At 52.3% G+C, this 12,278-nt stretch overlaps 2 protein-coding genes across 5 annotated transcripts; one reads left to right on the forward strand and one right to left on the reverse strand.

Annotated features, from left to right (window-relative positions):
* Positions 1-337: 337 nt before the first annotated feature.
* Positions 338-6,954, forward strand: RNF25 (ring finger protein 25). Of its 2 annotated transcripts, none has more exons than XM_060015541.1 (10): positions 338-393; positions 3,103-3,177; positions 3,419-3,521; positions 3,614-3,681; positions 3,775-3,844; positions 5,023-5,094; positions 5,183-5,326; positions 5,663-5,755; positions 6,029-6,163; positions 6,367-6,954. In XM_060015541.1, exons 1-10 carry the CDS (start codon positions 353-355, stop codon positions 6,943-6,945), a joined length of 1,380 nt encoding a protein of 459 aa, XP_059871524.1. In that variant the 5' UTR covers positions 338-352; the 3' UTR covers positions 6,946-6,954. The 2 variants fall into 2 exon arrangements, with proteins under 2 accessions (XP_059871524.1, XP_059871525.1); XM_060015542.1 differs by having other exon boundaries at positions 5,666-5,755.
* A 715-nt stretch (positions 6,955-7,669) lies between these two features.
* BCS1L (BCS1 homolog, ubiquinol-cytochrome c reductase complex chaperone) lies at positions 7,670-12,245 on the reverse strand. 3 transcript variants are annotated; one of them, XM_060016107.1, is made up of 8 exons: positions 12,169-12,245; positions 10,344-10,712; positions 10,103-10,242; positions 9,456-9,650; positions 9,090-9,153; positions 8,682-8,851; positions 8,347-8,464; positions 7,670-7,981 (listed from the first exon to the last, which is right to left on the reverse strand). In XM_060016107.1, exons 2-8 carry the CDS (start codon positions 10,661-10,663, stop codon positions 7,729-7,731), a joined length of 1,260 nt encoding a protein of 419 aa, XP_059872090.1. In that variant the 5' UTR covers positions 10,664-10,712; positions 12,169-12,245; the 3' UTR covers positions 7,670-7,728. The 3 variants fall into 3 exon arrangements, with proteins under 3 accessions (XP_059872090.1, XP_059872091.1, XP_059872092.1); XM_060016108.1 differs by lacking the exon at positions 12,169-12,245 and adding an exon at positions 11,711-11,951; XM_060016109.1 differs by lacking the exon at positions 9,090-9,153 and having other exon boundaries at positions 8,682-8,846.
* Positions 12,246-12,278: the final 33 nt, after the last annotated feature.

Raw genomic sequence — 12,278 nt, forward strand, 5'->3', positions numbered from 1 at the left:
GCCCCTTCTAGGTGCCTTCGTATTTTGCCTGACTTATCGTTCTTATCGTGGGACTTATCGTCCCACCCCCACTGCCGGTCTCCTTAGACTCACATTGTTACCAATTTTACTCGCTAGAACTGGTCAGAGGTTCGGAGGAATAGGCGTTCAGGGGTGTGGGAGAGACGGTGGGCCGCCCATAGGCACTTCCTAGGGCATTTCCCAACCATCCCTTGGCCCTCAGGACCATCTAAGGACCGGGAGTCTGAGGTTGCCTAGAAACGGCCGAGAGCTACTCTCCCGCCCCTGCTTTACTTTCCGCCTCCGACTGCCAGGAGGCTGTTTCCGGTTCCGGTTGCGGGCCGCAGAAGACATGGCGGCGTCTGCGTCGGCAGCTGCAGGGGAGGAGGACTGGTAACTTTGGGGTCATGGGCTTTGGAGGACCGCCTGGATCCGGTCCGGGGGACTAGCGGCAGCCGCGGACGGTCCGTACGGCGGGCGCGTGGGGCGGGGCGAGGGATGAGGGATGGCAGAGACGCTTACATCTCTTCCTAAGAGTTCTGGACTGGGGAGCGGGTGGGTGGAGGGGCACTGGTCTGACCCGGAGGAGACCGCATCAGCGCCGACCTGGCTAGTTCGGGCCGTGCCTTATCCGGTTCGATCCTCCGGCTTCACCCCGTCCCATTCTCGCCTTCTGAAGTGGATTTGCTCAGGGTCCCGGGGGATGCCTGTTTATCAGATCTCCGCCCCCCTCCCCGTCCCTCTTACTTCCCAGAACCAATGTCCTCCAATTCCCGTCCCCCTTTCCCCTCGGATCAGACTATTTCCTTTGAGGCTTTCCTCAACCTTCTCCCTTCCCGACAGCACTAATGAGGCTGTTGTCTGAATAAAGCTTTACACCTCACGGAAAGCGCTCCTAGTCCTTCTCTCAAGCATTCGTCACAAGGGACCAGAACATGGAAGGACTGTGGGATTTGGAAATAGATAAATGTGGGTTCACATCATATTTTATTAGCTGTGTGATGCTGACCAGGCCCCCTAGCTTCTATGAGTCAGTGTCCTTAGCTGTAAAAAAAAAAAAAAAAAAAAAAAAAAAGTGGGTGTGACATCCACCTCAGAGAAGGATCTGAGAGGATCAGGATGGATTTGTAACATACCTAAGCCTTCTTTTCATTAATAACTCTGAGGTGTAGGCACCTGAGGAGACTAAATGAGGCCTGAAGAGGTAAAATGAGCTGCCAAAAGGTACATAGTTATGACTAGGAATCCAGGTTGTCAGACTCCAAACCTCAGGTTCTTAGTTCTAGGACATTGTACAGTTCCCCCTCCCCCCTTTTTTTTTTTTGCGGTTCTCGGGCCTCTCTCACCGTTGTGGCCTCTCCCGTTGTGGAGCACAGGCTCCGGACGCGCAGGCTCAGTGGCCACGGCTCACGGGCCCAGCCGCTCCGCGGCATGTGGGATCTTCCCAGACCAGGGCACGAACCCGTGTCCCCTGCATCGGCAGGCGGACTCTCAACCACTGCGCCATCAGGGAAGCCCTCCCGTTTTTATTGTCACCATCTTACCACCATCCCATTCCATATTTCACACCCAGGGCCCAAGTCACAGGTCGGGTGGGTGAAGTATTGAAGGGCTTCTTGATGGAGGCTACACCTCAGTGCTTCATTGGTTCAGGGAGCCCAGCCAGTGCTGGCCTGTTTTGAGACCATGCAGACTTGCTGTTTTCAACCTATTCAGGGGAATTTAAGATTCTGAGGGGACACGTTGTGCCTTGGTGAGGGCCGTAATGATTGTACAGCCAGCCTGCAGTGCTCTAAGACTCCAATGCTCATGTCAATCAGAAGTACTCAACTGTTACCTACGTTATCTATTTTATATTTTCACGTGTCTGCCTAAGACTTAAAAAGACTTTAAAAATTTTTGAGAATCACTCTCTATATATACACATACACATGTATACACACACAAACACACACACACGTATGTCACACTAGGGCAGCCCTGCTCTTGGTGAAGAAGGGGCAATATAAGAAAGCAAACCAAGCATGTATCTTTCCATGTATTATCTGGGTAAAGGTGTGGCCTCAAGCCAATAACTCATCTTCAGTGGCATTACAACTGCTCTTTCTGTGATTAAACATGTGTGTCCTCTGAGGGATGGCAGAGACACTGACATCTCTTCCTAAGAGAGTTCTGGACTGGGGAGCGGGTGGGTGGAGGGGCCACTGGATCCTGACCTGCACAAGTTGATCTAGATCAGTCAGACAGCAGGGATCATAAATACATTGAATATTAACTACAACCTCTCTTTCCTTTTAAGGGAGAAGGTTAATACAAATAGGAAAAAAAAAAGAACACAGACTAGCTACTATGGCCAAGATACTATTAGGCACTTGACATAAACAAATCACCTTTCATCCTCACGATAACTGTGGAGAGTGGGTGGTAATATCTATATGTGATGGACAGGGTAATTCAGGCTTACAGATACAAGTAACTACTCAGATCACATAGCTGGTAAGTGATTGGTACCTGTTACTCATTCCAAGGCTGATGGCTCTTCCACTACAGCACAGCCTTTACAGCATGTAGATCTGTTCTGTTCAGGTTGGTATCTCCTTTGAGGAGGTTTACAGTGACTGGTATTAGCAGTGTGTGTAGACACTGGGATCCATGAACGGTGTAGGGAAAGCCAGGAGTGGTATTGGTAACCTTAGTGCTAATCAATAGATGTCATATTTCTGGGTCAGAGAGATGGCCACTAAGGAACAACCAACAGTACAATGAAACTTAAACAGGGAGTCAGGAAACCTAGCTTGCATCTCAGTCCTGCCTCAAGCCTTGAGATTTGGGCTAGTCTTTTCACCTTCTTGGGAATCTGTTTCCTCATCTATTGGCAGAAATGATGTGTAAAACTGATTCCTGTGCTTTCTACCTGGCCACTTGACAAATTAAGGAAACATGTTTCCCCCATTTTTATGGAGGTTAGCAAGAGAATGCACTCATGCAGATTGCCAGCACTCATGCAGATTGCCATTTTTCTACAAAGCCAGCCTTCATTGGCCTTAGTAGGCTTTAATAGGGAGAGTTGTAATGGTAAGTCAATCTCCCCTGTCTCTCTAGGGTCCTTCCCTCTGAAGTTGAAGTGTTAGAGTCTATCTATCTGGATGAACTACAGGTGGTCAAAGGAAATGGCAGGTATGTATTCAACTAGAGGTGGGCAGGAGTCCCCTTGGTAGTAAGAGGATTCCATGCAGTATCTGTGGGGCTTGATTTGAGATAATATTTCTGTCATGTAGACAGTCTATTCCTTTAATCACCCCAAAGAAAGAGCCTGATGCTCACTTCCTCTGCCCGCTTTACTCTCTCACCCCCACCCTCCCCAGCTCTCAAGTCCCTGCCCAGTCACATCCCAGGTCTCCACTTCATCCACCTGCAGATCATCATCATGGGAGATCTGCATCACCCTGCACCCCGCCACTGCAGAAGACCAGGATTCACAGTATGTCTGCTTCACTCTGGTGCTTCGGGTCCCAGCACAGGTGAGGCCTCTACTTTATGGCAGCAAAGGGAGGAAGGGGAGAGGCCTTGGGGTGGAGTGCATTAGCAGTAGCGTGGTATTTTCTCTCTCTAGTATCCCCACGCGGTGCCACAGATCTCTATCCGTAACCCCCGAGGACTCTCAGATGAACAGATCCACAAGTAAGTCGGGCTGGGCAGGGAAAATTTGGGATACAGCTCAGTCTGGTGAGGGAAGGAGGCAGGCCTAATGTTTGCTCTGCCCTCTCCCCACAGGATCTCACAGGCGCTGAGCCACATGGCTGAGGCTGGGCTGGGTACTGCCATGCTCTATGAACTCATCGAGGTGAGAGGTGTGCTAGCCTGGGGAAATGTCCTTACCTTCCAGGTAGAGCAGTTTCTTTCAAGGGAGGCCATGGGCCTAGAATCTTAAATATGTCTGGAGACATTCATTTAGTTCTTGTTTAGGTAAGCCTAAACTGCTCCAGAAAGGTGAGACTCTCTTCTGTTTCAAAAAATCTCCCCAAAGACAGTTCCATAGCTTCTCCAAGTTGCCTATTCCAGCATCGTGACAGAAAATTTTTTTCCTCTTTAACTTGAATTTTTCGTGCTTCATTATCAGTGCATTTCAGTTGCCAATGCCAAGTTCTCTTGGCATTGGCAACTGAAAATGGCAAGAGATCTTGCCTGGAGGGTCTAGCCATAAATGAACATTTGAAAGCTAGTCTGTCATTGGAGCTGACTAGAAAAAGTCATGGTTCTTTTCCTCAAAGAGTTTCTACCCTAGTAAAGGAAACGACCCACATGAAACTATGCCTAGAGCTACAAGTTAATATACACAGCTAACTTTTGTTGTTTGAGATCAAAAACACAAATACAGTCTTGTTTTCCTCTACTTTGAGTTTTTAAGAAAAATGTTCAGAAAAGAATGAAGGTGGGTGGCCTGGAGTCAGAGTGGGCATAGACCACTGTAGCATTTCTAAGTCAGGCCTCCACAATGCAGCTTTGAACTTTGTGGAATTCCAGAGTATTAGCTATTAAACAACAGTGCAGATGCGTATTTCATAGCTCAACCTGATGCCTTTTGAATTCTCTGTCCGTTTGGGGTGTCCATGCCTTCACTTTCTTTCTGAAAGCTGACTCCAGAACAGGCTCATTGAGGGAGAGATATTCAAAGGGGGATAACCAGGAAAGGCCTCCCAGAAGATGTGAGTTTTAATTGAACATTTTTTTCTCTCGAAGGTGTTTTATTTTCATCCCCAAGATGTGTTAAAAGTGACTTAATGAGTGGGAAAACAATTAAATTGGATTTTGAAGCTGGGTAGATTGGAGGGGAGGGGTGTGAGCATGGAGGAGGATTGATTCCAAGCAGAGGGAGCATCACCAAGACAGAAATGCATGAACAGAAGGCAAACTGGCTCGGTGGGAGGCGGCCCGCCGGTCACTCCTGGGAGTAGTCAACAAGCTTCACTCACAGTTCTGGCTCCTGCCTCCCTATTTGAACAGTGTCTTCTCTCTTCTCAGAAAGGGAAGGAAATTCTCACAGATAACAACATCCCCCATGGCCAGTGCGTCATCTGCCTCTATGGTTTCCAGGTGGGTTACTCTCTTGGGACCTGGGGGTCGGCTGTGACAGACAGTGGAGGGCTCGGGGCGAGCTCTGACACAGTGCCTTACCCTCCAGGAGAAGGAGGCCTTTACCAAAACCACCTGTTACCACTACTTCCACTGCCACTGCCTGGCTCGGTACATCCAGCACATGGAGCAGGAGCTGCAGGCCCAGGGGCGGGAGCAGGAACGGGAATGGCAGCACGCCGCAACCAAACAGGTTGACCTGCTGGCCCTGCTCGCTTGACCTCATGCCCTCTTCTACCCCTCCGCTCCAGGGCTGCCTTAGCCTTTTCAGGGTCATAGGTACCTCTGAGATTAACGAAAGCTCACCTTTGTCCAGGAAAAAGGGGCATCCTTATACATACACGTAAGCATATTGCACACAGTTTCAGAGGGTTCCCAGACCTCTAGCTAGGCAGCCCCTGCTTTGCTCCCCCTCACTGCTGAACAGGTATTCCTGTGCCCTCCGTCCCAGCCCTCTACAGATGAGGCTGGGCAGCTGGCAAGCACCCTAGGCTGGGAAGCAGGGGTGCGATTTCACTTCTCTTTTCAGAAGGCCGTTGGTGTGCAGTGCCCGGTGTGCAGAGAGCCACTCGTGTACGATCTCGCCTCGCTGAAAGCAGCCCCTGAACCCCAGCAGCCCGTGGTAAGACAATTCGCTGCTAATCTGAGCCAAGAATAATGGCATCTTGTCTGCTTTGAATGGGGTCTCTGGAATTGGCCTCAAGCTGCCTGGGCCCTCTCTGTAAAGCCATGGACCCCAGCAGAAGTCCAAAACTCTGTTCGGGAGCCCAATCTGAGGGATAAAACCAAGAACCTTGAGCAGATCTCCTGAGGCAGTCCTAGAAGAGCCGGGGTTTCGAGTCTGCCTTCTCCTGTTGATTCTTCTCTCCGTGCCACTCTGCTCCTTTCCCTCCAGGAGCTGTACCAGCCCGATGCAGAGAGCTTGCGCCAGCAAGAAGAGCGCAAGAGGCTCTACCAGAGACAGCAGGAGAGGGGGGGCATCATTGACCTTGAGGCTGAGCGTAACCGGTACTTCATCAGCCTCCAGCAGGTGAGGGAAGGGTTTCCCACTCCTCCCCTGATGACACCAACCTTCCTACCAACACCCCTCTGCCGTGGCCCTCGGGTGAGCTTTGTTCTACCCTGGGAGGTTATAGGCTGATGGCGGTTGGCTCAGATTCTAGGTGAGGGGCCTGCGGTTCCCCGCTTTGAGGAACTGCATCCCCTTCACTGCATCTGCTCACTTCCTTCTAGCCTCCTGCCCCGTTGGAACCCGAGTCAGCTGTAGATGCCTCTGGAGGATCCCACCCACCCAGTACCCTTGCCACAGAACAGTCCACCTCATCAACTGCTCAGACCACCCTGTCAGCTCCTCTGCCTGTGGCCTCCCAGTACACATGTGAGAAGATTCCAGGGGCTGGGCCAAATCAGCAAAAGCTGGGCGAGACCCAGAAAGCTATGCTAGATCCTCCCCGGGCCAGTCGAGGTCCCTGGAGACAAGCCGAACGGAGGCATCTAAAAGGAGGGGAGTGCAATGCCCTCAAAGGTACCAGTCACACCCAGGAACTGCCACCTCCTGAGGGGCCCCTCAAGGAGCCTATGGACCTAAAGCCAGAGTCCCGTAACCAAGGGGTTGAAGGTCCTCCCCAAGAAAAGGGGCATGGCAACTGGCAGGGTCCCCCGCCCCGCAGGACTCGCGACTGTGCCCGCTGGGAGCACTCCAAGGGTCGGACACCGGCTTCTTCCTACCGCCACCTGCCTCGGGGTCGGGGAGCCTACCGGCCTGGTCCTCGAAGGGAGCCCGTGAGCCTCGAACCGGAGGATGGTTCCTAGCAGTACTGTGGGGGGTGGGGGGGGGACAATAAAGAGATTGGCCTTGTTTGGCTTTCCTTACTCAGTAGTGCCTAGCCTGTGAAGTATAGATCTCTTTCTGAATTCCCAGCAAGACGAGCATGGCAGAGTAGCCACAATATTGCTCTGAAGTCTGTTCTCCCAAGAAATCGGGGTCTGGATAAAGAGGAGTCTGACATCTCAGCTAGTATAGTGGATTCCAAGGAAAACTAGTGGAGGCCAACATTTAAGAAGAATATGCATGGGCTTCCCTGGTGGCACAGTGGCTGAGAGTCCCCCTGCCGATGCAGGGGACACAGGTTCATGCCCCGGGCTGGGAGGATCCCACATGCCGCAGAGCGGCTGGGCCCGTGAGCCATGGCCGCTGGGCCTGCGGGTCTGGAACCTGTGCTCCGCAACGGGAGAGGCCACAACAGTGAGAGGCCCACGTACCACAAAAAAAAAAAAGAATATGCAGGACCCACAACCCAGTGTGCATACAACCACATCTTATCTATCTGTCTATACTTGAATATCTTGAGGTGGAGGATGGTACTTTCCTGTTTACTACAGTCTCTCTTCTGCCCCCTTTGTCTAAGGCAGGCTGTGCCCCCAGCATTTGCATATGTGGACACCTGATGGCCCCTGAAGGCATCTGTGTTTATAGCCCCTGCTTTTTCCTCAAGTGCCAACATCAGAAGGTAGGAGGGAGGTCAGAGAACGCAGTAGCATGACAGGTGTTTATTGATCTCCTAGAGGAGGAGAGGGCTGGGCACAGCCCAGTTGTCACCTCCTCAGAGACTCCGCATTGTGAATTGCCCCTGCAGGGTCACTTTTATAAAGCATGAAGTAGCCCTGCACCTGGGCAGGGCTGATCTGAGTTGTAGCTTGAAGGACATGATCTGCAAAGGTCTCGGCCAGGGAAGCTGCTTGCCCTGGATAGAACCTCTGGAACATCTGGGTCAGCTGCCAGCGTGAGCAGTGGCCCACGTACTCCTTCAGGTCTACTCGCCCAGGGCGTATCAGGGCAGGGTCGAGCCTAAGAGAAGAAGGCAGCAAAAGCAGAGTCATTAGCAGCAGTGCCACCAGCACCCCCAAAAATGGTCCCGCTAGGGCTTCCCTGGTGGCGCAGTGGTTGGGAGTCCGCCTGCTGATGCAGGGGACGCGGGTTCGTGCCCCGGTCCGGGAAGATCCCACATGCTGCGGAGCAGCTGAGCCCTTGAGCCATGGCCGCTGAGCCTGCGTGTCCGGAGCCTGTGCTGCGCAGCGGAAGGGGCCACAGCAGTGAGAGGCCCGCGTACCGCAAAAAAAAAAAAAAAAAAGGTCCCGCTGAACCTCCTGATCCTCCTAAGATAGTGAGGGGGTGGAATCTTGCCTCATAGTCTTGAGTACCTCACTCCTCACCTGTCAACATGGTTGGTGGTCATGAACACGATGCGTGCCTCAGTGGAAGCCACGCCATCCAAGGCGTTGAGCAGGCCGCTGAAAGTGAGACGACCTAGACCTTGGTACTTCACTGGGTCTGGAAGAAGGCAGAGATAAAGCGTGAGTGATCATAGCCCTACTTAAAATTAGCATCCCCTTCTACTCCTTACTTACCATGTCCCCCTACTTATCAATGCGTCTTGTGGCCTCTCATTGCTAACCCAGGTGTCCTCCATCAGCTCTCTGGATTTCTCCTTTCTTCCACTGTTCCTCATTTAGAAACACTCCCCCTTCCGTCAACTTCCCTCACTTACTCTCCGCAGCCAGGTCTCGACTGAGAAAGGCAGCATCCACATCCTCCAGGAGCACCAGGCTCTGCTGTGGTGCCACGCTCAGCAGGTGGTTGAGCCGGTCATCAGAGAGGCTGGAGTCTGTGAGACTCAGCAGGCAGATGCTGTGCTGCAGTTCCCCAGCCAGGGCTGTGCTATGGAGGAGGGATAACAGGTAATGGGCAACCTGGGAACTGGTCCTTGGGCCCAGCTGCTTGTTCCTCACTGTACTAGTTTTGTCTCGGAGGCCTAAACCTTTCACCATACCCTGCTAGTGTTCCACATGTCTCATGTTTATCCCGGTTCCTGTTCCCCACATTCATTTCCCTTTCCAACCCCACCAGTCCAGTTTCTCTCCAGTTTGAGGGTTAAGGGAAGTTTGACTCTACTCACATAAAACTGCTCTTTCCACAACCAGGGGGCCCATAAAGCAGGTAGCCACGTCTGTAGGGAATGCCTAAGAATACAGCCGGGATGATTGTCAAGACCTAAAATGAATCATGTACTCTGCCCCACATGTCCACATTCATGCCCAACTCTGCTCCTTGGAGGCCTGATGACTGGCATTGGAAGAAATCATTGCCGTAGAGAACCTTTCTCCCCGCTTCGTCTATGGGAATTAGCCTAGAGCTTTATATTTGCCCACAAGTATAAAGCGCTAGCCCACAGCTTTATATCTGGCCACAAAGACCAGCCTGTTCCCTCCTGTTCTAATACCACATCAAAAACAACCTAGCGAAGACCCCAGCTGCTTCTCACCTCTGTCAGTGTACCACTTGGGGTTATCGATGAATTCCCGGATGTCTCTGACAATTCGGTCAGCCAGACCCTGTTCTAGAACCACAGAAGTCAGTGGCCGGCGGCGGCGTGGATAGCCAAAGGGGCGCCATTCAGAGCCCACGGCTGTGTACATCACTGTCTTCCCTTCCTCCTGCTGCAAGGCTAGCTCTCGAGCTGAGAGAGGAGAGATGAGACAAAGCCAATAATTTCTCTTTGCCATACTACTAGGCAGAGCTGTGCCAAAACAGTTTCCCTCGGGCTTCCCTGGTGGCGCAGTGGTTGAGAGTCCGCCTGCTGATGCAGGGGACACGGGTTCGTGCCCCGGTCCGGGAAGATCCCACATGCCGTGGAGCGGCTGGGCCCGTGAGCCATGGCCGCTGGGCCTGCGCATCCAGAGCCTGTGCTCCGCAACGGGAGAGGCCACAACAGTGAGAGGCCCGTGTACCGCAAAAAAAAAAAAAAAAAAAAAAAAAAAAAACCAAAACAGTTTCCCTAGCCACCAGTGCTCCCATGGTCTCAGAGCCTCCTGTTCCTCCTCTCCAAACTTCTCTTCCTTTGATGTCGAAGACCCCATCCCTGCAACCACCACCCCCGCCCCCATAAAGCCTGTCTGTGCCATCCCACACCTTCCTCCAGGATGTTGAAGAAGACCTTTCGGTCAGTGCCCAGAGCCGTGAAGGTGACAGATTCCCAGGGGGTCCCCGTCTGCAGGTCTATCATCTGCATCTCTCGGCTCCGTTGCACCCGGATCCATTTCCCTTGATACCTGAATAAGAATGGTCAAAATGAGGTGAACGAATGGGTCAAACCCACCTCCCCTCATTCTCCTTTTCCACTCTCAGAGCCCTCTCTGGTTCCCAACCTTACCAGATAAAGTGGTTTCCAGGGCTGGGGACAAATTCAAATTTAGTGGAGATGCGGCCACTCTCATGCTGAAGGTACGAAGTCTCGACACTGAGGTGCTGAGTTCGGGTACTGTGGCGAGTGAGCCAGCTAAGCAGCCAGGCATAGCTCCTGTCTCGAGCAGGGACTTCCAGTGTGATCATGTAATGTCGCCGGAATGCCACCAGACCCAGTTGGGCACCCTTCCGGGCCAGGGCCAGGGCTGTGCCCACACCCACCAGCCCAAATCCAGCCCCAAAGTAGGGATTGTCCTTCAGGGCCAGAACAAAGTCTGAGAGGGGCATCTTGAAAGGAAAACACTGAATCTTACAGGCCCCAAGGCGTTTTCAAGACCTGGGGGTGGGGAGCAGTGGAGATGGGACAAAGCACAAGATTAGTTTAGAAAATGGACTCTGAAATTCCTCCTCAACACACCCCTCCCCCCCTGCAGAAGCTGGGAGCAGGAAGGACAGGTCAGCATTACTGTGTGCTTCAATATCCTCCCTTTGTGGGGTAGGGTTGGTGTTGGAATGCAAGGGATGGGACTCTGGGCCAGTTGCTCCATTTTGCCTTTCATTATCCTGTTCATACCTGTTTCTTGCCAGACGACTATGTCTGGAGATTCCTTAAACCTGAGAGAACCATATAACCGGCTTCACATCAGGATAATGGATGGACAGAATTTTTGTGGTCCCTGGGACCAGCTGAGTTAGAAAGGGGCCCACTGGCCAGAGTTAGGAGGGGATGAAGAAGCTACTGTCTTCTGTCAACCTGTCAGTAACCTCATGCCTTGCTATTATGAGTCATGTACTCCAAATATCCTCTCCTCTCCTTTACATGCTAATGTCCTGTTTAGCTTTTTATTACCTCCCACCTAAATTGCCTCTTCAAAATTAATTTTAGGGGCTTCCCTGGTGGAGCAGCGGTTGAGAGCCCGCCTGCCGATGCAGGGGACACGGGTTCGTGCCCCGGTCCGGGAGGATCCCCCATGCCGCGGAGCGGCTGGGCCCATGAGCCATGGCCGCTGAGCCTGCGCGTCCGGAGCCTGTGCTCCGCGGCGAGAGAGGCCACAATAGTGGTCCGCAAAGAAAAAATAATAATAATTTTAGTTCTTGAAGTGGCATCTTAATGGGTCTCCACGTCCTGCTTCACCAAACTGCTACACAGGGGTCCAGATCTTTCTTCATAAGGATCTGCTTGAATCCTACTACTTTCCCTACTCCAACACCTCCAATGACTGGCTCTCAACAGGTCCCTGAATTAGGTAAAAACTGCTCTGCCTCCACAATACGGGGCCCACCTACCTTTAATGGCTTAGCTCCTAATACTCTCTGTTGAACAAATATACAAACCTCCTTCTTCCTTGCTCAAGCAGTTCTCTTGACTCGGAATGCCCATTTTAATTTATTTCCTCCATTCTCTCCAGTTGAAGTCCCGCCCATCTGCTACTTTCTCCAAGGAGATTTCCTCGAATTCCACCCCCAATAAAATGTGACAGGGCCTGATTCTAGACTGTAAGATCCCGAAAGGTAGGAGGTCAAATCTTTTCTAGCACACCTCACCCGCCCCCCTGCCACTTTGCTCTACGCCTCGCACGCAGTTTGGTGAACTGACAGCAGTGACCTCCGCTGAAGCTCAGAAGAGGATCCAGAATTCCAAAATTCGTATGCGTGGAAGGTTACAGACAGAGCCCTTCCCCCTCCCGGTCCTTGTCGGTCGCCCAGAAGCCCCCTCCCGAACGCCCTCTACACCCCAGCGCGCGCCTCCAGCAGCGGGGTTTGGAATAATCGGTCACTCCCCCGCCCCTTACCGCCATGACTCTCTGGCCCTCCCTCTCGATGGTTTCACCCCTTCGCTCTTCAGTGAAGCGCCGCTTCGCCCGGCCCCCGAGTTGTTTCATCTACTTCCCGCCACACCCAC

The sequence above is a fragment of the Delphinus delphis genome, chromosome 7 (genome assembly GCF_949987515.2).
Source record: "Delphinus delphis chromosome 7, mDelDel1.2, whole genome shotgun sequence".
In the NCBI taxonomy this organism is placed as follows: Eukaryota; Metazoa; Chordata; class Mammalia; order Artiodactyla; family Delphinidae; genus Delphinus; species Delphinus delphis.

What these genes read in the sequence shown, in the direction of transcription:
- RNF25 (XM_060015541.1), top strand. Translation starts at nt 353, where the DNA reads ATGGCGGCGTCTGCGTCGGCAGCTGCAGGGGAGGAGGACTG. An exon ending in TCAGATGAACAGATCCACAA is followed by an intron (nt 3,682 to 3,774) that starts GTAAGTCGGGCT and finishes CTCTCCCCACAG; the next exon opens with GATCTCACAGGCGCTGAGCC. An exon ending in CTGAACCCCAGCAGCCCGTG is followed by an intron (nt 5,756 to 6,028) that starts GTAAGACAATTC and finishes CTTTCCCTCCAG; the next exon opens with GAGCTGTACCAGCCCGATGC.
- BCS1L (XM_060016107.1), bottom strand. Translation starts at nt 10,663, where the DNA reads ATGCCCCTCTCAGACTTTGTTCTGGCCCTGAAGGACAATCCCTACTTT. An exon ending in CCTGGAAACCACTTTATCTG is followed by an intron (nt 10,243 to 10,343) that starts GTAAGGTTGGGA and finishes ATTCTTATTCAG; the next exon opens with GTATCAAGGGAAATGGATCC. An exon ending in CTTCAACATCCTGGAGGAAG is followed by an intron (nt 9,651 to 10,102) that starts GTGTGGGATGGC and finishes CTCCTCTCTCAG; the next exon opens with CTCGAGAGCTAGCCTTGCAG.